At 43.4% G+C, this 22,776-nt stretch overlaps 2 protein-coding genes across 2 annotated transcripts in view; one reads left to right on the plus strand and one right to left on the minus strand.

Annotated features, from left to right (window-relative positions):
* The window catches only part of LOC8052998 (ribosome biogenesis protein BMS1 homolog), a 45,005-nt gene extending 24,947 nt beyond the window's left edge, over window positions 1–20,058 (minus strand). Inside the window, exons 1-16 of the mRNA XM_040218384.2 lie at window positions 19,862–20,058; window positions 19,477–19,644; window positions 17,955–18,145; window positions 17,118–17,197; window positions 16,818–17,006; window positions 15,470–15,612; window positions 10,546–10,667; window positions 7,746–7,945; window positions 6,392–6,525; window positions 6,142–6,310; window positions 5,881–6,004; window positions 5,666–5,767; window positions 5,272–5,441; window positions 5,064–5,145; window positions 4,833–4,913; window positions 1,035–1,210 (exon numbers count right to left, since the gene is read on the minus strand). Of these exons, the coding sequence (XP_040074318.1) occupies window positions 1,035–1,210; window positions 4,833–4,913; window positions 5,064–5,145; window positions 5,272–5,441; window positions 5,666–5,767; window positions 5,881–6,004; window positions 6,142–6,310; window positions 6,392–6,525; window positions 7,746–7,945; window positions 10,546–10,667; window positions 15,470–15,612; window positions 16,818–17,006; window positions 17,118–17,197; window positions 17,955–18,145; window positions 19,477–19,643 (2,130 nt within the window). The 5' untranslated portion in view covers window position 19,644; window positions 19,862–20,058. The remainder of the gene's footprint in view (window positions 1–1,034; window positions 1,211–4,832; window positions 4,914–5,063; window positions 5,146–5,271; window positions 5,442–5,665; window positions 5,768–5,880; window positions 6,005–6,141; window positions 6,311–6,391; window positions 6,526–7,745; window positions 7,946–10,545; window positions 10,668–15,469; window positions 15,613–16,817; window positions 17,007–17,117; window positions 17,198–17,954; window positions 18,146–19,476; window positions 19,645–19,861) is intronic.
* A 200-nt stretch (window positions 20,059–20,258) lies between these two features.
* The window catches only part of LOC8052999 (zinc finger SWIM domain-containing protein 8), a 75,501-nt gene continuing 72,983 nt past the window's right edge, over window positions 20,259–22,776 (plus strand). Inside the window, exon 1 of the mRNA XM_040218369.2 lies at window positions 20,259–20,819. Within this exon, the coding sequence (XP_040074303.1) occupies window positions 20,636–20,819 (184 nt within the window). The 5' untranslated portion in view covers window positions 20,259–20,635. The remainder of the gene's footprint in view (window positions 20,820–22,776) is intronic.

Consider the following 22,776-nt stretch of genomic DNA (forward strand, 5'->3'; position numbering starts at 1 on the left):
TGTGACAACATTAATGATGTCGCACGGCCATGTACATATAACAATGTCACGTGAGTATGTATAACGACCTCACATGACCGAGGGAAATGACATCACGAGGCCACTTGAACTGACACCATTTGATAACACTGTGTCACGTAACAATGGCTGAAGTGATCATGTAACATATAAAGATTGCCAGATCACCTAACCTATGGCAGTTATGTAATCACATAGCCTCTAGTGATCACGTGACCATGTTACCCCTCCCACCATTGCAGCGACAAAGTTTTTGCGGCAAGACAAGTACAGGGTGTCACAAAAGAAAATTTACACGGTCCTTTTTACCGCAAAAATAAACTAGGCATCGCCGAACACTCATTCTCCGCCCAAAGGTAGCGCTAGGGGTCACAACCAGATGCCAAAGTTTCAGCCCGATCCGATTACTTAATCAAAAGTTATAAGTGATTTTCTAAAAATTTCAATGGGAAAATGGCGACCGACGGAGTTTTCAAACATATGGGGCTCTATGGCACCAGAAACCATAACAGGCAAAAATGGGCTCCAATTTCCCATTGAACTTTTCAGAAAATCACTTATAACTTTTGATTAAGTTCTCAGATCGGGCTGAAACTTTGCCATCTGGTTGTGACCTCTAGCGCTACCTTTGGGCGGAGAATGAGCGTTCGGCGATGCCTAGTTTATTTTTGCGGTAAAAAAGACCGTGTAAATTTTCTTTTGTGACACCCTGTACATAACAGCCATATTGCAATCTCAATCAATCAAAGATGCCCTACTGGCGTAGGGTTAAGACTGGTTCACATATGTGCGTTTGAGTGTGGTGAACTGTGTTGCCTATGGAGAAAAATTGGGAGACACATTATGTGCAGTGTGTCTTTCCAGCTCAGCAAAGCTCATAAACTCCCAGTGCAGCTCGAAACACACTCCATGTTCTGTCTCCTGACTTTTTCCATAAGATTAAGATGCATTTATTTAGTATGGAAAGACCCTAGAGTGACAATGCCGAAATTATTATGCTCTGTCTCCCAGCACACCTGTGACTGTTCTGTGAGCTCCTGCTTGAGCTCGTCGTAGTAAGTTTTCTCGTCCTCGTGGTCGTATTCTGAGTCAAAGGCCTCCTTCAGCTTCCTCTTCCGCTCCTGGCGCTTGGCCGCTATCTGGGCCTCTCGCTCCTCCCGGCTCAGCTTCTTGCTCCTCCCACTGGACTCCACTGAAATGAACAAAGAAACACACTCATGCCTCTATCTTTATTATGCCACTCCCACATAAATTAGTGCCTTTCAATTTAGGGTCATACATATAAAACTTCTCTTTACTAGGATTGCGAACTTTGCAAGTTAATTTTCGTAGTTGTTGTTTACTTCTATATGGTTAAATTTCTTGTCATGTGTGCCTTCTCCTGCCTTGGCTGCCAAATGGCAGCTAGCAGAGTGTATAAAAAAAGAAACCTCTTTAATTTATAAAATTATTTACCGTAAAAACCCGCATATAATACGAGGTTTTTTTCAAATTTTGCCATGTAAAATTTGCGATTCGTATTATACGTGGGTCCCAACAATTTTCAGCTTCTATGAGGCGCGATCTGACGCAGATTGACGTGGTTTCGGTTTCGTAGCAATATGGCGTTCAAAACAGCTATCATCATCATTAAAATCACAATGTCCGAGAAGCCACCATGTATCCACGGTCAGGCTAGGCAATGGCGTCGGCGCGAATCGCCGAAAACGATGCTCAGCCGCCTTCAATAGAAAAGTAATTTTGGTTGCGGAAGACATCGGCAACAGTGCTGCCGGGCGACAATTCGCCGAAAATGAAGGCGGCATCCGCGGATGGAGACGACGAAAGCAAGCTCTGTTCCCGTGCAACGGAACGAGAAGAAGCTTTGGAGGCCCAAAAAATGGCGTGCTCGCCGACGTCGAGGCAAGTCTCGGCGACTTTGTAAAAGAGGAACGTGAACGGCACGTCGCCGTAGACATCAAGCTGCTGCAAGAGAGGGCCAGAAAACTTTGATGAGCCGACATTGGGTACAATGGGTTGTTCACTTTATACGCCGCGCCGGGCTTTCACTGCGTCGTTGCACGCCCGTCGCTCGCTCTTTCAAGAAGTACGGAATTTCAAATGTGCTCGACGGCACTAAAGACGACTGCCTTAGGGAGGAGGCATCGGACAAGGAGTCTGATGGAAGTGATGACAGTGATTAAGGTTCAATTACGACGCAAATATACGTTTTTCTTAAGACTTCCTGGGTTGCATTTTACGCGGAATATTTTCGCGGTCCTTAAATTGTTTCATATTATACGCGGATAAAACTTTTTTTTTCTTTCTTCGCGGTCCTCAAATCATGCCTCGTATTATACGCGGGTTCGTATTATATGCGGGTTTTTACGGTATATGTAGTAGTGTAAGCCTAATCACAGCTCCCCAATCGTTCTCCTCACACTTACGAGCACACTTCATTACTTAAAGGGGCACTGACACATCAAAATCATTTTTTTTTTTATTATCCGAAACGATTGAAAACGATGCCGGGACTTTACCCTCAAAATTTGAAATTTGGGAATTCAGTATTTGTGAAGTAAAAAAACAATTTCCAAATGCCGAATTCGAAGTTCCCGTGCGATCGGCGCCGGTGCCTTGACGTCAAAAATCGCGGAGACCTGAGAGTCGACTTTCTTTCACCACTCCGTGCTGTTGCCATGGCGACCCAAAGCGAGGAGGAAATTAGCGGGCGGCGGCGTTCCCGCGGACCGGTTTTGAGCGGTGTCGCCTGTTTTCCGTTGGAGGATACAAATCCAGGAGACGGCACCACAACGAACTCCCGATTTTTGGTATTTCAAAAAGAAGGGCCGTAGTGCGTTCGCAATTGCGTTAAAAAACATGTTTTACGAGTGCCGTTATTAAATGTTATAGAGATGTCGCCTACAAAGCTTCTAAATTTCCTGATTTTTGACGTCACCGATCAAAAGAAGCGAGGAGGCGAGAGGCGGGAAAATCAAACGCCAAAAATAAAAAGGCGCGCGCGCGCGCGAAAAAATTTTTTTTCGCGATGCGGTTTTTTTTGCGTGTCTATGACTGCAACTTGCATCGTTTTAGACAATAAAAATAAATACGACCTTTGGGGTGTCAGTGCCCCTTTAAGGCAGGACACTACCCAGAGAAAAAGAAAAATCTGCAAAAAACATTGATTTTGAAAAATTACATATTTATATCCATCTACATCCAGAGAGTATTCCCAGAAATTTTCCCTAGAGTACACTACTAGTTAATTTTTTATAAATTATTTTCAGTCCACCGAAGCTAAAGAAATCGTAGGGTTTTGAGCACTTTGAACACATTTTTCTCCCTTCCACTTTTTGGCATAAATTCCATTTCAGTCAATCTATCGTTTGATAATGGAAATACAAGGAAGGCTCATTCTTCACTTTCCCTGACTGAAATTTAATAAGGAATGCACCTATGGAGTTTGTTTGTCACTTTACAGATGTCTTTTATAAACAATATTGACATTTTGTTGCAGACGCAGAAGACCAACGGGTTGACCAATTTTGCAGAAGAAAAAATTGATAGAAATCAATTACTTTTTACAAAAACACTTTCTATAGGCACACCTCCTAGGCATTCTGCTACCTATCTAGCAAATAAAGATCTTGAATAATGTGATAATTTTCTGACGATAGATTAACTAAACAATGTCGGGGTGTTGCTGATAGAAGCTGCCCTAATTTCCTTCCCACTTAACCAACAGACCCGAAATTTTGTTATACACCCTCTAGCATGACCACCAGCCTATCCTGTAAATTTCATTTATTTTAAGCCAAGGGTTCAAAAGTTGACCCTCCCAGGCGGTGTCTCCCCTTAAATTATGAGCCTCCTTCTCTGCATTAGTTCTAAGAACACTTGAAACAGTAACTACTGACTTACGCTTTGCATAGCTTGATGTATAGTGTTAACTAACAATATTATTTCCCTTTTGTTAGACACTACACATGTCGTCCTAAGTTATTTTTAAGCTGGGACCCTTCAAATATTTTTGGTTCCGAAAGTTTTTTGCATACATTTATTGCTGTGTGTGTGCACAAGAAATTTGAAACTGAAAAATGCTTCCAGTCAATGCTTTTTTATGCAACAATCGTTATTGGCGCAATTTCACAGTGGATCTGGTGTGTGTAGGGTGACAGGATAACTCGCTAAATTTAGTAGAAAATCCCCGACACTGTGACATTTTGCAATATGTTTCCTTGTTCAATTAAATGAAGAAATTCCCCTGCTAAATTTAGTGAAAAATGGTCCACATGACATTGCACATTGTGATGTTGTATTTGCCGTTATATTTAACGGGAAAATTTCTACACAATATTTAGCAGGAAGTTGTGCTGTCACATTAAGAGCTTCTTTGCTAAATTTAGCAGGAAGCATTTGCCCGCCAGTTAATTGAAATATTGTAACGTCACGTGACGGTGTAATTTTTGTACCATGGCCAAATTTTTAATGCTGGTAAAGGATGATTGTGAGTGGTGTTGCCGAATTGTGGGAAATTTCTCACAAACATAGATCCAGGGGACAACGAGGAAATAAACTTGAACACATGTAAAATAAGAGAATGTTTGGTTTTAAAAATGTGTATTTTACATGCATTCAAATTAAATTTATCTTTAGCCCTTGGCGTTAGGCTTTCCACACAAGGTTGGAAATTTCCCACGATTAGGCAACGCTGATTGTGAGTAGAGAGTGGGCAGCCTCTCGACTGTCGCCTCAGTTGCTTTACAGAACATGGAGAGCAACTGGCAACATTTTTGAGGAAGCACAGCCTAAAGAAATAAAAGAAACTGTACCTTCTTTCTCTGTCTCCTCGGGTTTTTCCTCAGGTTCTTTGTCCTTGGCCTCGAGATCTTCAAAGTCGCCGTAAAGCTCCTCTGCAAAAGTGCAAGATTGACAGAGGAGTTGGGTAACTTAGGTTCGCACCTCCTTCACTTGTCAGACGTGAGGTGTGTATATACGAACGAGCATGCATAATGTACATAAATATATTCCAACAAAAACGTCAAGTGGGGCTGTCGTTATACCATCTCTGTCGAGTAAGGCTTGTGCGTCTTCATCGTCCTTCCATTTCCCGGTAACAAAACAGTCCTTGATCAAGTCCAAGATCTGGCAGCCAAAAAAGCACATATGAAGTTGGAATTAGTGTGACAATATGTGGTTGACAGACAATGTGACAAAACACCTGAATTACTAAAGAAAATACCTATGTAGCAAGCTTAGCAAGCTAATTACCTCTTCGTTCTTGAGAAGGGCATCACGTTCGGTGAACGCGCACAATGTGCTGTCCACGCCGTCCCAAGATCTTTTTTCGGCCTGCGTGTTTTCTTGCTTCCGAACTTTTCGAAACAACTCTCCTAACACCTCGGAACTTTCTTCCGTCACTTCTTCCTGGTAGTCTTCATCTGATGGAAACACAACATTTTTAAAAGGGCCCGTAAATTGCACTACCTGTGTAACTTAACTAATTCAAATGTTAAAGAACGCAAAACAATATCAAGTATTTAAATGCCCAGATAATCAATTCAGTATATTACTACTACAAATGTACTAGCTAAAAAGGTAATTTGATGCATGCACATGTTCGTCAAAGTACCAGAATACGCTACCAAACGTGGTATTCACATACCTTTCCCATAAATAATGAATTGGAGGTTCCTCGACCTCTCCGAACGAGCCTGGAAGGCACGGGCTGCTTTTTCTTTCATGTTCTCTTTCCACCTCTGACGATCTTGAGGTAAGAAGTGTGGGAGAAACGTTTTTCAGTGCACAGTTTAGTATGCAGCACAATGCCTAGAATACACTCTTAAAACTAGTCGATACCCATTTCACAATGACACTAACCTTCTTCATCGTCCTCGCTTTCAGCGTCCTCGAGAGCAGAGACATTCGCTGGCGTCCTTCCACCCCGTTTGCCATCCTCGTCAAAACAAACTTTCTTTATGCTCGAAACTTCGTCGTCGTCGCTCTGGTAAGGCCACAAACAGGAAAAAAACATATTACATTTAATGCAGTTCTTCCAACGTTTTAAGGGGTACAATTGAGATCCACGAGACAATACAGATAGTATAAATCATGTAAAGAATGTCAACATTATCGCCGCACCTCGGTCTCAAGGCCACTGTCCTCCTCAAGGTCTTCGTCCTCTGCTGACATTTCTTCGTCGTCTTCTTCACTTTCCGAACTGGAACTCTTGTCTCCTTCCTCGGCCAGGGCACCGGACGAAAACGCGGGCCTCCGTACGTGGCCCGTATTCAATGTCGCATCAGAGGCACTGGTTGTGGGATGGAGCGAATGTATAGGTATTGTTTGGAACAAACTTTGAAAGAGAGAGGAGTTTACTGGGGGGCCTCACCTTTGTATGTCATCAGCCGACAGAATGTTTCCATTCGAGAACAAGGTGAACTTGCTAGCCTGCATCTTGGTGTCTATGGCATCTTTTACTTGCATCATGGACTGCAACATCTGATCCACCTGTTTACCCTCCTCCTGTAAAAGCACCACAAGATGCAGGCATTTTACTTCAATAATCTTGCCACAGTTTAGCTTTGATGCAAACATGCAAAATATGATCACCTGCTTTAGACCTTGCACTGTGCTAGAGCACAGTTGCAGAATGCACACAAAAAAAAAGAAAGGGGTGTGCCACCAATATGATTTCAGGAAGTAACGAAGACTAGGATAATTGAAAGGGAAAAATGGATGGTCTTTTTAGGCCACAAGGCAAAGAAAAAAAAGTAATATATGATTAAAACAGCATGTTTAAAAACAAATATGAGAAAGGAACATAAAATTCAATCATACTATGTAATCATTCTCTTCTCCCATTCACCATGTTTTTAAACCCTATAAAACAGTAAAAAATCTAAACCAAAAGCAAATGGGACACTTAAAGAAGACATGTTCATGTAACAAACATCTCTACAGAGGATGTCCCATGTCACAAATGAGTTCAATCGCACAGGGGGTTCATACAGCAATGATCTTAATGTTGCTGCATTTTCTTTATCATACGCAAGCTTGACACACCCTCTTCTGTGGAGGACTTATATGAAGCCCAGTTTGGCCTCCCAGAAGCAACTAGCAAGTGCCAACTTTCTACATAAAGCGCGATCCAAACCAACGCTTCTTTTTGCGCCTGTAGGTCGTGCGGCTGCGGATGTGGCGCATTTCCTGACGTTTTTGCTGTTTCCGGGCGCGCTTTCTGAGTCAGAACCGTGCGCTTTGGTTTGGACGGGCCAGCTTCGGGCGAGCGTGCACGCGCGCAACAGACTGGCCGGCCAGGCCAGTCTGTCGCAGCCAGAAGGCGGCGAGAGAAAGAGAGAGATCGCGTTGTTATGCTGGAAGAGAATAAAAGTGGGGGGAGGAGAGGGCCAATTGTGGATGCGCACCGGGCGCTTTTGTCACTTGCTCCGAGAAGGCGGCGAATAAACGCGGAGCCGGAACTAGCTTGCCCTCCACCGATTGGCCGGGACACAGGAGCGCCCTATACGTCACCGCGCGTTTTTGTGCGCGTTGAGAAAGAAGTTGAAATTATCCAACTTTTTTGTGCGTGCCCGGAAGGAGCGAAGAAGTGGCGCGACGTCACGAAAATATGTCACATCAGCAGCCGCACGACCTACAGGTGCAAAAAGAAGCGTTGGTTTGGATCGCGCTTTAGGGTGTGCACTTCCCAGTGAAGCTGACTGAAGAACCAAGAAGTCACGCACCCCACGGCCCTCGGAGTGCGAGTGGCTACCCTTGAGGTCAATGTAGACGGCGTCCTTGTCAAAAACCACGCCCCCCACCCCCGACATGGGAGCGTAGAGCAGGCGCTCCTTCTCGTTCAGGGAGCGACGCTTCTCCTTGTCAGGCAAAGGGCACGGATCTGGCAGCAGGCTGATGTCGTGGATCACGAAATCTCCGCAACCTATTCGGCACATAGAAAATATTGCGAAATATATTGTCCTAAAGAATATCTATAACAATATGACATAAGGCTTAATGTACACACTGAGAACGAAATGTGAGTGCATTGTGCCACTTTCCTCCTGTGCATAATCTGCAAGCAGGATGGTGGGCAAGTTGTAAGAGGCAATGTTCACTTGCAGATAACATGAGGATGGAGAGTAGCACAATGAGCTCCCATGTCGTTCTTGGCACATAAGAAAGCCTGCGATGAGCATTCAGTGAAGGACAATGATGGTATTGCGAGCCACATATCATAATTTGTAGCTCAGAGTGGGGGAAATAGCAGTGAGAGATTTCAAAGAATATATGCAAATGCCTTTAAATGTCTCAACCTAAGTCTATTTCAGTTTCTATTTCAACACACTGGGCTGTATTCAACTTGCTTTTTAACAATTAACCACTCATTATTTTTACTTCATTATTTCATTTCATTTCATTTATTATCCCTTAAAGGCCCCGCCAGGGGCATTACGTAAGGGGGGGGGCAATACAAAGAAGCACACAAGAAGAACTTTTATACAAAAAACAAAAAACAAAACATAGAAACAAGATGTGGCTGAGCACTGGCCATAGGTAGGAGCATCGCACTGATTACATATTAAATATAGACGATACAGCATGTCTGAAGAGGTCGGGGTCACTGATGAGCACTACACGGTCCGGTAGATTGTTCCACTCTATTATGGCAAGGGGAAGAAATGAGTTGTTAAAGGTGACAGTGGAACCAGTGATGCGACGTACACTAAGGGAGTTAAAAAGTCGTCGGGATGAACGATGCGGTTCTAACAGTAGAGACTGCCTGAGTAGAGGGTGGTAATAAAAAATCTTCTGGAAAAGACAGATGCGTGATATTCTTCGGCGAGAAATGAGAGTGGGGAGGCATAAGGAAGCCTTCATGGCCGACACACTGGCAGTGCGTTCATAATTAGAAAGAATGAATCGGGCAGCACGATTCTATCACTGTTGGGAGGTTTCCTGACGAATTTCCCAGATTTTCAGGGGACACCCACCCTAGGGAGGTCAACTTTTGAACCCTTGTTTTAAATTAATGAAATTTACAGGGTAGGCTGGTGGTCATGCTAGAGGGTGTATAACAAAATTTTAGGTCTGTCGGTTAAATGGGAAGGAAATTAGAGCAGCTTCTATCAGCAACACACCTGCACTGTTTAGTTAATCTATCGTTGAAAAACTATCACAATATTCAAGATATTTATTCGCTAGATATGTATCAGAATGCCTACAGGGTGTGGCTATGGAATGTTTTTTTCTAAAAAGTAATTTATTTCTATAAATTTTCTCTTCTGCAAAATTGGTAAACTTTTTGGTCTTCTGTGTCTTCGACAAAATGTCAAAATTTTTTTATAAAATACATCCGTAAAGTGACAAAAACGTTCCATAGCCGCATTCCTTATTCAATTTCAGTCAGGAAAAGGGAAGAATAAGCCTTCCCTGTTTTGCTATTATCAAACGACAGACTGACTAAAATGGAATTTATACCAAAAAGTGGAAAGGAGAAAAATGTGCTCAAAGTGCTCCAAACCTTACCTTTTCTTTAGCTTTGGTGGACAGAAAATAATTTTAAAAAAAATTCACTATGCAGTGTAAATTGATTAAACTTTTCGGGAATACCCTCCAGATGTTAATGAATGTAAATAGGGTATGTCATTTTACAAAATCAACTTTTTTTGCAGAAATTTTTTTTTCTGGGCAGTGTCCCCCCTTAAAGGACAGATGCAAAGGAAAAAACATTTTTTTTAAACGGCTTAGATGGAAAAAGGACGGCATAAAACGATTTTACAACGAAGAAAAAAATTTTTCAGAGGTCTATTTACGGCGCAAAACGAATTTGTAGTTGGCGCCCGCGGGCACCGCGGAAAAGTGGTCCGTATTTATCACGTGACTGGTCTTTATTTATCACGTGGTGCTTGCGTTCTTTCGGAAGCTTCCTATGGCCTCTAAAAGTAACTTATTCATCTTTGTTTGAAGTATAACAAAAAACTAAGATGAATAAGTATCTTTTAGAGCCTAAAGGAAACTCCTGAAAAAGCGCATGCAGACGTGATAGACCTGTGCGCCGGCCAGACGACGGCGGTGGCGCCCCGAAGCAGACGAACTTGTGCGGCGGCGGCGACAGCGGCGTGGAGAAACGCGTTGAAGCGGCGTTCGCACAACGCTCAGCGTGCGGTGGCGACGCAGCACGTTGGCGCGCGGGCCTACCACGTGACCAGCGGCGGCTCCCGCGAGCGCCAACTACAAATTCGTATAGCGCCGTAAATATAGCTCTAAAAATTTTTTTTTTTTCGTTGTAAAATCGTTTTATGACATCCTTTTTCCATCTAAGCTGTCTAAAAAAAATGTTTTTTTCCTTTGCATGTGTCCTTTAAGCAAATTTTCAACAGCCACATTTTCAATGTTGTGTAACTGTCCACATCTCCTTATAGTTTTTTTGGTAGATTACAAGCACTGCTTAGACGCTTTATCAATGACATTCATGGCCAGTTTTTCTGCTGTTTGTTGCTAATTGCAATGTAAGAAACAATGACAGCAGAGTGAGCTTACCTGGTATATGAATGCTGTTATTCTTCTTGAAGCTCGCTCCCCGAGCATAGCCGTACAGACAGACGTTTCGGTCGCACTTGGGACTGGTGCGGCACAGCTCAGGATCAGTCACATCCTCCATCCTGCCAAAAAAAGAACAAGACATGATGAATTAGAGCATGCTGGTAACGTTACAAGAATAAATGGGAAACCACAAAACAAGGACAGGACGAAACATCTTTTGAACAGGCAGCATAAACATTCATTGTCATTCCATGAAAACCGCCAGTTTCAGTGCCAGCCTGAGTGACGAGAAAAAGGAAGGGAGAAAAACGAAAAAGGAAGCATCCCTAAAGAAAAGACTAGAAGTGTAGAGATTTAACTCTGGCTCATCTAGGCGAGTTGTAGTCATATCTCGGCAAAACTCACTCATGACTGCTGTCACTCTCCTTACTCACCCTCTCCGGTCGGGCGTGAGGTGAGGGTGAAGCCTTCGAGGTTCATAAACCTCGAAAACACATGAGTTTGAGGTTAAGTGAGGGGCACGAGTTCAATTAGTTCACGAGTTCAGTGAGGAGCACGAGTTTATGAGGTCGGTGAGTGCATGAGTACGGTGAGGGGCGTGAGTTCACGAGCTAAGGACTTCAGTGAGTTCATGAGCTTAGCGAGGGGCACGAGTTTGGTGAGTTCTTAAGTTTGATGTGGGGCATGAGTTTGGTGAGCTCATGAGTTTGGTGAGGGGCGTGCATTCATGAAGTCTGCGAGTTTAAAGGGCAACTCCGCTCAATTCCGAAAAATTTAGGCTTCCATGCGATTCAAATTCACAAAGCACTACTAAACAACTCTACGTCTTCGGATTCGCGAAATGTGGAATATTATTTGTGTAATCCTAATTTAAACATCAGCAGATACCGAAACCGAAACTTCGGTTGCGTACGGCAACATTGGTCTCGGGTCGTCAGAGTCATGGCCACGTCACGTCGAACCGCGTGGTCTTGTGACGTTCGGGAGGGAGAGAGAAACAGGACACGCAACGCGGGCAGATCTTTTATTTATTTTTTTTTATTTTATTGGACGCGCGCAGGTCGCTTTGCATGGCCTGGACAGTGATGGCCCGGGGGAGAGGGGGAAGGGGAGAAGACGAAAGAGGAGAAGGGGAGCAGAGAAACAGACCGATAAGTGCGCCGAGCAGCGCAAACTAGCGCATCCGTGTTACGGTGATTACGTGAACGCCCGGTCAGCCAACACCCGGAGGAGAAACTCATGACGTCATCGTTCAATTTCGCTCTGAGAAGTAAAAACAAATAAAACGTGAGAATGACATAGTCATGTCTCTGACGTAGTGGCTCAATGTCGGCTGCTCCAACTCCGTAGCATTGACTGCGCTGATGATTGCACCTCGCGCCGCACGCTAGAGTTGGCAGATTTCGGCGACTTGGCTAGCTTGAAGGTTTGCTGGCCAGTTTATTAAATATATAAACGGGATTAGATCGTAGAATTTGACATGGGGTCTTCCTATATGATACTGAAGAGGGCTACATAGTTTCCTAAATATAAAAAATGAAGCGGAGTTACCCTTTAAGAGTTTGGCGAGGCATGAGGTACCTGAAGGGAGGGTTTGGGGGTGACGTCGAGAAAGGGCGGGTCATGTGACTTTTGCATACATTTCCGGGGAAGTTAAGTCGACGCTTGCTTTGCAATAACACTGTTAGCTCATACGGCTGGTTCAAGAGTGATGGGAAAGGAGGAAAAGTGCCTATTGATTTATCTGGACTCTTAGGCTGCAGTGGCTTGGCGTGGTCTTTTGCCGCTGGCCGCTGCTTTGTGGCGGGATGATGAGAGACGGGACAGAGCTCTCCCGCTCGTCTCGGCCGTTCTCGTGTAGTATGAGGCACCAATATACCCACAGTTCCGTTGCTTTGTGAAGGAGGCAGACGAGAGCTACGCTGGTACGACTGAAAGAAGACGGTGCTATTTCTAGTCCACTTGTCTTATGTGCAGTCGCTAATTTTGAAGCCAATATTAAAATGAAAGCTGGCTGGGAACTTTTGCGATTCGCCTGTATGCTTGTTTGTTCAAGTTGTAGCCTGGAGTTCTCGAAAAAAAAAAAGTATGCATACACATCATTGTGCGCTAGCATGCCCGAAACACCGGATTTGTTTGAAATTGGGTTTAAAGGCCGCTACACTTTACCTGGTAGGATATAAAAGTTGATTCGATAGTGGATTGTCACAAACAAAATTGTAGAGGATATGTTTCTAGGTTACATTTAGAGATACGAAACAATCTTTTTTCATTTTTACTTAATACTTGGTGATAACAAGACGACATTCTATTATACTATCCGACAACCCGTTAGTTGCTCAAGAGGGGGCCATTGAGCATAGTCGGAATACTGGCTGTATCCGGAAACATTTTGCGTGCCGGAGAAAGGTTCTTACTAGCTCCAAAAGAATTTAGATATTATTTATTTATTTATTTCAATACCCACAGTGGTAAATGTTGGAATAATAATATTCACACCTGAATAAACAATGATGCAGACGCTCACTCCATACTTGCACAAAGTTGTCGCAAATGTTTGAAACAAACAGTGCACACGGCAAAAAATACTTCTTCATGAAACTCACGATAATGTGGTCCTCTATCCCAAACAAAACGCACCTTCCTCAAGCACTCAGGCGGCGCGCAGCTGCTGTGCGGAACGAGTTGAAGTGAAACAAACAAAACAATATAACGTTTCATTTGGCGACGTGATGGCTGGTGCCGGAGCGGCGGAAGACGGTATCGACCGTGGCAGCGATGTAAAAGCTGCGTAGCCTGTACGTAACATGAGCGCCAGCATCGCAACTAAGGTGAGGGCGAGAACTACTGCTGAGTGAGGCGAGTTTATGAGTTCGATGAAGGGCACGAGTTTGTGAGTTTGGCAAATTTGGTGAGGGGCGCGAGTTTGTGAATTCAATGAGTTCAGTGAGGGGCGTGAGTTTGTGAGTTCAATGAGTTCATGAGCTTGGTGAGTTCATGAGTTTGGGATGAAAGACTTGAGGGTGAGTGAGTTTTTTAACTTTTCATTTTGAGCGAGCTGTGCATGAGTTCAATCATAAATGCCAAACTGTGGATGTAGTTATGGACGGAGATAAGTGATTTCGGTGTCAGACAAGCTCAGAGATGAGGATCTGACGTTCCACAAGGAAGAATAAACAATAAGAGCTTCTTTTTTTTTTTCTTTTGTGGCTATACAGGGACCTTTGACTCCCAACTGTAAGGGGGGCAGAAAAATCTGGCACCTGCCGATCTCAGAATCCATATACAGTCGCCGACCCATTTTTCGGACTTCCAGGGACCGAAAAAATGTCCAAATAATACGAGCAGTCCGAAAAATCAGCAGATTAATAAACTTGCCTTAATTATGTCTAAGCAGGCTTAAAAATACCGTCAATGGTGCCTTGCTTCAGGTTACGCCTCCACTCGCATTCAACCACTTTCTATTAAAGAATCGCTAGCTTGTCTCTAGCGTTATAGTCGAGTACTTTCCGCGCTTCTTAGCGACACTTCGTGGCAACGGAAGAATGGGGTGGGGCTATGACGTCCAAGCCAGCGTAGTCCAAAAACATGATTCACCGAGACGTGATAAGAGGCGCAAGTCCAAGACTGCCGACTGACAAATGAACAAAGCAAAATGTTAACAATGATGTGATAATGACACTCAGCTAGAGAAAAAAAAAGCTGTAGCATAGCATCACCTAGTGGTAGGACTTAGCAGTATTCAAGTAGCGCCGCCAAACCAAGCCAATCTATGTGCAGCCAACATAGAATCTAAAATGACGGCTTCTCGGCGGTGTTTCCCGCTGATCGCTCGCAACGATTTTGTCCGGAAAATTGAACTTTCGGACTTCAAGCTGTCCGAAACATTGGTCGTGAATATGCACTCTTTTTAACGGGTAGGTCACGGTTTCTCCTTTAGGTCCAAAATATTGGTCAGCGACTGTACATATAATTTTTAAAAAATTTCAGGAACCACTATTGTTGGTTGTCTAAGAATTGCGATAGCATACGTCACGTGACCTATGCACCAATTCAGGTCCCTGCTAAATTTAGCGGGGAACCTGAATTTATCTGTAGGTGCTGTAACATCTGGTTGTGTGACATCCAGTTTTTTTTTCTGCCAAATTTAGCGGGGAAATTGAATTGGTGCATAGTTCCCGCAACGCCAACTTTTCTGCTAGATTTAGCGGGGAAACTGAATTGGTGCACAGGTCACCTGACATTATTTTTTCCGCTCAATTTATCGAGGAAACCAAATTGGTGCCTAGGCCAGGTGACATCAATTTTCTGCTAAATTTAGAGGGGAACCAGAGACCCCCCCGTCTACCATATTAGAGGCCAGATACCTAGATTATAAACAGAAATCTGTGATGAGTAGCTTAATAATGCTATCACATTAAAATTTACATTAGCCTTTCTTTGTAAAAATAATTTAAGTTGTATGTGAAATATCCTATACAGCAAGTATCCACACATAGTAACCCTATAAATTCCTTTGCTGTGCTTGCATTTTTAAAGCTAGCTTGGGTCCATGTGGAGGCACTGGAACATTTACCTCATTCTTGAAAGCTTTGTGTTAGCTGTCTCTCTGTTCGCATGCTATGAGAGAAGAGTTATATTAATCTACCAGCAAACTTCCCATGAGGGAGGGCTAGACGAGCTTCCATTGCAAATTTATGCATCAAGAGTATGCAAAACAGTTTTAATTGCTACAGAGGGGCTCACATGTATGGCCTCTGAGGCATTTCTGGTACATCAAGCACTTGTTCCAAAGCAGAACTGCCAAGAGATAGGGCAAGTGCTACGCCCTAAACGACTCAAGGGCTTGCGAGGGTGACGTCACAATTAAAGATCGAGAATATCTAGTAAAAGCAAGGGACGCAGAAGGTAGAGCAGTCACCTGTCGACCAGAAGATAGGGGTGGGCTGTCCGCCACTGCAGGGGCCTGAACTTCATCACCGAAATAAAACGTCCCAGGTTGTGCACCTCCTGCTTCAGGTACTCCCCCCTGATGAGTCCCGACAGGTAGAAGAGTTTGGCTCCCTGCCAATGCAAATAGAAAAGCACTGAAAATACTGAAGTGACAGCAATTGATACAGTTATTTATTCAATAATTCCGAAGCAAATGTGTCCTGAATGAAAAAGTAAAAACACAGGCAAATGTGTCCTGAATGAAAAATCGGTGAACTAGCTCCATAATATAATTGAGACCAGGAAAAATTAAAAAAAAAAAAAAATTAACAACCATATATGGCTAGTTAATTTTTTTTTTTTTTTTAATTATTTCTGGTCTCAGGTTTACTAGTAGAGTTTTCCAAATGTCCCCAAGAAGAAAAACTTTAAACATTTCATTGTTGTGTGTGACATCTGTCCAAAATGTCCTCATGAAAGCTGCTGTATTATTGCCACCCTTATTCCTGCATCGGACATATTCTCCCTTTCTTTTATTCCATCAAATTTATTTTCACAGTTCTATGCAACAAATTAATCACCAGGCTTCTTTTTTATGTTTCCTTTAGCTCCAAGTTCAGTCAAAGGAACATTTGTTCACCTTTCACTCCCCGTGTGTTCCAGGATTGGTAGCCCCTTCCCAGGTGAATTACCAGCCACCCTCACAAAAACTCTGAGCTTCATCTGTCGTTACCCGTAATCTTGTCTTTTGAGTGTGCCTAATTTTTACATATTGTGTGTGTGTGCGTGCGCGCGTGTGTATGTATGTATGTGTGTGTGTGTGTGTGTGTGTGTATATATATATATATATATATATATATATATATATATATATATATATATATATATATATCTTTTTAATGGTTATCTGTTTTGTTGCTCTCCTCCTCTGTTAGGCCTGTGGTCCATCAGAAAACAAATAAAATTAAAATTAAAAATCTCAATGATGCATGGTTAGAGAAACACGGGACACACAAAAAAGGGGGAAAAGTCCACAATGTAAAGGTACAGACGCTGTTGTCTCGTCACCCCTTCTATTTTGAGTTACCCATGTTTTTCAAGTAAGTATGCATCACCACTTCGCCTGTACATTTCTCTTATTTAAATATTCAATGACGCATGTGTATTGTTACAATTTACCTGCAACAAGCCTCTAAACTTTCTAACATATTGACCCAGGTTCTGCTGTACCAGAGTAATGTAAACAAATAATAAAACAAAGGCAAAATGTTTTTAGATTTTAAGCTTTCCTTTTTACATACGCAAGAAACTTAAAATGCTATCAAATGCGTACGTGCCTGGTAAATCTCTGTCCAGAAGCGATGCTTCATCTGCTTCTTGGTCTGACGCAAGGTTTTTGCATTCTTGATCATGTCCAAATGTGAAAGGACGCCCATGATTCTCGGGAAGCCATGCACCTGGCAAATGTTCAAGAACTCAAATGTCTCCATCTCAAAGCCATAGCTAGCGTCCACCATGAGGAGAACCTGGAAATAAGAAGTGAAATGATGCACAAACACGGGTGCAGACTCAACAGAAATTCCACAAGATGGAAGGTACCAAAACAATTCACATATAAGGTTTTTTTGTCAACTCACCAGGTCAGCTACCTTGGAGATATCTATCATGCAGTTGATGTCATTGTTGCATTCGATGAGGGTGAGTCTACGCTTCTTGCCTAAAGTAAAGAGAAAAAAAAATTAAGCTAACGACATAACCAATCTTTTTTTCTGCTGGATATTCCGAGATTTAAGAGAGAGAAATTTTATCAAAAGTCCAGCTTTCTCTCAAACTACATATGTATAAATAAACTAGATTTTTAATGAATCTACGAACACACGTTCCGATTAGTTTCATTCATGATACTGGTTGCTCCTTGTGTCATAAGCATGCTCACAAAACATATTAAATATCACAGCATATGTAATTTCAACCAGATGCATGTTCCATCCTACCAAGGAGCAGACTGCAAGTGTAGTTACATGCAATGCATGTGCTGGCATCTGCAGCGGGAACTGTTCTGAAGCAAAAATCTAAAACAAACGGCACTGAGCATGTGCATTTATAAATATGTTATTTTGATTGCTAAACCTAAAATCTGTTATAAAGATAGGGCTAGCAGTTGCGGTGCATATACCTATGTTTCCAAAATTATCCCTGGTGCTGGGGTAATTTGGCAAAATGTCTTTTGATCGGAAGGGTGAAAAATCAAAGCCCAAGAGTGGTGAATTACAATAATAATCCCTGGAGGAGGGAAACAAAGGACAAGCACAAATCTAGCTTTATTGTAGTCCAGCCTGCTTGCACCTTTGCATTAATTGCATCATCATCACAACAGTGGTGAACTGCTTGAATTGCTGATCATTTTGACTTGTAGGTTTTTGAAACACAGACACCACAAGCAGTATTGTACAGCAGGGCCCAACGTGGCTCACCAGAGACAATAGTGACTGGTCCTGTGATGGTGCTCACAAACTGTCTGGTGAAATTCTTGATGAGGCACTGCATGAGGGTGGTCTTGCCCACCTTAGGTGGCCCCACAACAGCCACCACGAAAGGTGGCGGCTCGACAGGGGTGCGATCCACCAGTGGAACATGATGGCGCTTTTCCTGGATGTCCTTGGTCCTAACATGGCAGATCGATAGATAGATAAATTAACAGGCCGCCGTGACACATGGCAGCTGCAGTATGAACATGACTCAGTATGTTTCATTGACTCGGCAGCTTTAATAGACAATCTGAAAATAACTGGCCCCATCTGGCAGAAAACTGTGTTTGAAGATTCCCAGGATGAAATATGTGCAGGAAAAATGTCACAACAGGCACAAAACAGATGTTGGGAAAACTCGATCTAGCTCACCGCAGCTTAGTGGAACTAGCAGAACTTAGTTTCCTTAGTCGAGGGACTGCTCCCGCCTGTCTGAGCACATGCTCCGGTACTTTCAGGCCAGAACCTCCTTGCAGGCGACTCTCAAAAATTGTGGAGGTTTACTACCGTCGATAAAATGCCATTTCATCGAAAACACGTTTTATCGAAAATCAGTTTGAGAATACAGGGCGTCAGTTTAGAGAAATGCTGTTTATCGGAAAGGAGCGCTGTTTTAATAAAGGCTCCCCTACTTCGCGCGTGTTAACCCATCTGCTGCCCCGGATTTACACCGCGACAGTCTGCGGCGGCTCATTACGAAAATGTTAACCTGACCCATCTGTGCACGCCGCTCTGCGGCGCCCGAATTCGCTAAAAAGAGGCTTATCGCCATTTTCTCCAAGCTGGGTTTCTCTATAAAGGGATTGGTTAAACTGGGGTCGGTAAATGGTGTTCGCTAAAACGAGCTTCTCTGGACCGCATGCTTCCCGACTGACAGTTGTGTCTTTTCAGACTTGTTGCAACCCAAGCAAGAAGATAAGTGAAGGAAACCTGAGCTTGGTTAAATATGTTATCTGTGAGCAAAGACAAATGTTTCGTTTCTCCTAAAAAGAAACGAAAGTGACGATATCGCATTTGATTTGCTAGAGGCTCAAACGACGAAAGAGAGAACTTTCGTCATTTCAGCCTCTAAACAATCAGACACACTATCGTCCCTTCCGTCACTTGTTTCTTTTTAGGAGAAACGAAACATTTGAACATAGCCCCCTAGGTTTTTTCTCAGTGTCTGTAAACACAGATTTAAGAGCACTTAGAACTAAGAAGGCACCATAAACGAACGTGGGAAGGAACCTACCATATTAGGTTGCCTTTAGCAAAACAAGCATTGACAAATATACATCCTCCTTTTTACATGGCAATTCTCTCAACTGATCTAAACACGTGCCTAATCGCCTTGTTATTTATTACTTATTTTGCATCAAAGTCCTCGCAAAGTCGACTCTAAGATGTCCCTGTGGAGCAAACATCGGCCGCCATCAGTCTCAATCACACGGGTTTTGCGAAGCGCGCGAACCGAAAGATCACTGACCTCCTGAACTTGCGTTCCGCCTTTTGGACAGATTGCACAGAGAAGGCCTTGGGATTCCTCTGCTTCGCTGTCAGCTCCTGTTCATGGCCTTTCTTTTTCTCTTTTTTCTCCGCTTTCCGACCACTGTGTCTCGCACGGTGAGACTTCACCTTCGGATCTTCGTCCATGCTGAGGGGAAGCAAATGACGTATTAAAAGCGTGCACGGTCATCTTCTTAATTTTCGTTTCTTCCAACTTTTGTGGATTCTTAAGATACATAATGCCTGCTCGTGAAACCACAAACGGACAACAGGAGTGTTTGAAACCACTTGAAACTGTTTAATAATTTGCTACAAAGCATGTTTTGGTTTCAACACATGGTCATCATCGGGGAAACACGACGTACCTGAAGCCTTGAAACGCACGCTTTATTCCATAATTACCGCACTCGTTCTAATTTATAAGACAAAGTGTGGAATGTACACAAATGGTTAAATTATCCCAAGGACGAGAGCACTGTGACAGCACGATTCATTCACGCGGCTCACAACTCCACATGACCACACATGCCAGCGGCCATTTAATACTGGGTCCGCACCAAATGTTAAGAGCGCTTCCGATTCGTCGAATCGCTCTCACAGTACATTCAGTCAGTTTTATTCATTTTATTACTTTTCATTGCTACTCGAAATTTTTTAACACAAACAAACGGCGGGAAGAGTGGGGAAAATCTAAAACAGGGAGGTCATAATTATTCTCGACTGACCGGCGTTTTTGTGGGCGCTTGCGGTTCGTCAGCTTGCAGATTCTGCAGCGGCCGCAGCGAATATCGCATATCGCTGCATAAACCAAGCGTCACTGAGAGAGGGTGATCCCTCGAAAGGCAGAGAGAGTAAAAAAAAAAGAGGAGATAAAAAAAAATGGGCAGCTGAGAGCCTTGGACAGCTGACAACAAGGGATCGGTAGGCTATCATTCATATTTCGGCTCCCAGGAGGTTCCTTCGTGTACGTGTTTCACCAGAAACCGAAAGTCCGACTCTCTGCCGACGCCTTCCGACTCCCTGGCCTCGGGATGAGTTCGCCAAGTGCGTCTAAAAGACCGCTCTATGTGGTCGTAATTTGGGCGATATAAATTTCTGTGGGTCTCTCGCCCATCGGCATCGGTGCTCCAGGCGCCGTAATGTTTGACTGGGACGAAGGGGATCGTTTTTCCTTCGAAGACAGCGACCGTTTTGAGGAAGACTCGCTCTGCTCGTGGATCAGCGAGCCGGAGAGCCTGTGCAACAACTGGAGAGGCTGGAAAAGGCCGAATGGAAACCCATCTCACGCGTCGGCCGTTCACGGCGGTCGTTGCCGTCCCAAAGGTAAGCCTCGTTTTAGGCTTAAATTCCCCTTTTAATTAATTTTTCGGTCCCGCATTTAATTGAATTCGCGATAATTTCGGATCAAGGGCTTCGGCTCGAGGCAGCGAAGCGGCGGGTTTGCCCGGAAACCCGCTGGTTCGGGCCGCATGACGCCGTACCACACCTGACCGGAGGGGGGGTTGATCTGTGTAAAGTGGGGGGTACGAAACCTGTTTTAGTTGTTTTAATGATCGCTCGTTCTCTGCTTATTTCGATGAATTATGCGGCCTTTTACGCCTGCTTTGCGAGTCTGCCTTGGCTGTACGATGATCTGTCTCTTGTGTGGCGCTTGCGAGTGATGTGGGCCACTGATGATCGGGCTATCCCCCCTCCCCCGATCGAGCCCGCAAGCGGTAGGATTTCTCAGCGTCGATCGAGGGAGGGGGGCCTCTTTAATTTCTTTGTTCTCTCCGAAGCCCCAGTCCTTTGTCAAAACAAAGCCCTCCTGATTAGTCCGGGTGATTATCAGAGCGGAGTGGAGGAGCAAATGAGGCGGGTTCTCGTGTTTTGCACCCCAGTGTGTGTTTAGCCAAGCGCTTTTCTTGGACGTAAGATATCAAATGACAGCAGTCTCTGCTGTCATTTGATCTTGTCCTTTGTGAGCTTGTCTTTTTTTTTTTCTTTTTTTTTCCTTTGCTTTTTTGTTTGTTTTACTTTCTTGTCCACCTTCTGAGTATATTATCTCCCATCTGCATTAGGATGTGTGCGCTGCAGCGGATGGTGTTTCTTCAGGCATCGATACGATTCGATTTTAGAGCCTTTATATATATATATATATTTTTTTTTTTTAATTTTTAATGTTTTGTCTACGTATCTCCGGAAAACCTGATATTATTCGTAATTGTTCAATAACGCATGCCGTTCTCTTTTACTGACAGCTCATTTACTAATGGTATGACAGGCAATTAGTGTCACCATTCTGCTTTCTTTCCCTCTTTCTAATGCTCCTATTTTTTGGTACCTAACGTCATGGCGAATTCTAATTGTATGCTTCTTCTCTTTATTTCTACGATACTGATTTCCTTGTTATATAATATGAAATGTGATCCAAACATATACTTCAAATTGGCACACTACTTACACCAAAGTTCCTCTAGCTTAAAGACGATCTAGTCGCTTACTAACTCTAAAAGGACATTAAAACGAGCTATCACAAGCACGTTTTATCCCTCTAAGGCTTTCTGCCTCCTTTTCCTCAGAGTTTTGCAAAGCTTTTTCAAAGAAAAATAACGTTGGGAATCACAGTCCCTTCTTCCTGAGGTGGAGCATTTGCCTTCCCTTCCCATCAGGAAGTGATGGAAAAAATAAGGGCAGGGTCACCGGATTTGCATTGAGTGAGTCGTCGAGATTGTGCTCATTTTGGGCATTGACACGGGAGAAAGACTTGCATATCATTGTGGAATTGGCTTCAACATCCTGCTCCTTTTTCGGTGTCAACTTCAAAAGATGACCATTAGATGTTCCATACAAACAACTCAACTTTGGCGTTATTGATGGTTATCTCTAGTCTTACAACTTTAAACCTGGGACTGCCCAATTGATTTGGCTTTCAGGCATCTTTTGGCCCCTTGTGCCCTTGTGGGTTCCTACTGCTGTTCCAACTACTCTTCTGCTGGAAGCCACAAATATTACTTTAGTCAGCATGTGTGCCCTGCATATGATTTACTGTGTGATCTCTTTTTTTGTGTGTGCACCTGACGAGGAACAGTCTCTGTCAAAAACCGTTGAGTATCTCCAGCATCCTTTTTGGGCTTTTGGGGGAGGGAAGGGGATTTTTCATTTTTATTCAAAGTTGGTATGGTGGCTGCTTGTTACAGTAAATGAGGCATTCAAGAAGAACATATATATGAGCCAACTTCCATCTCCTGCATGTGTTCTTCTGTAGTGTTTGATTTGTGTTACCAGCACATTCATTCTG

This window comes from Ixodes scapularis, unplaced genomic scaffold (assembly GCF_016920785.2).
Source record: "Ixodes scapularis isolate PalLabHiFi unplaced genomic scaffold, ASM1692078v2 PGA_scaffold3__209_contigs__length_174095766, whole genome shotgun sequence".
NCBI classification, from domain to species: domain Eukaryota; kingdom Metazoa; phylum Arthropoda; class Arachnida; order Ixodida; family Ixodidae; genus Ixodes; species Ixodes scapularis.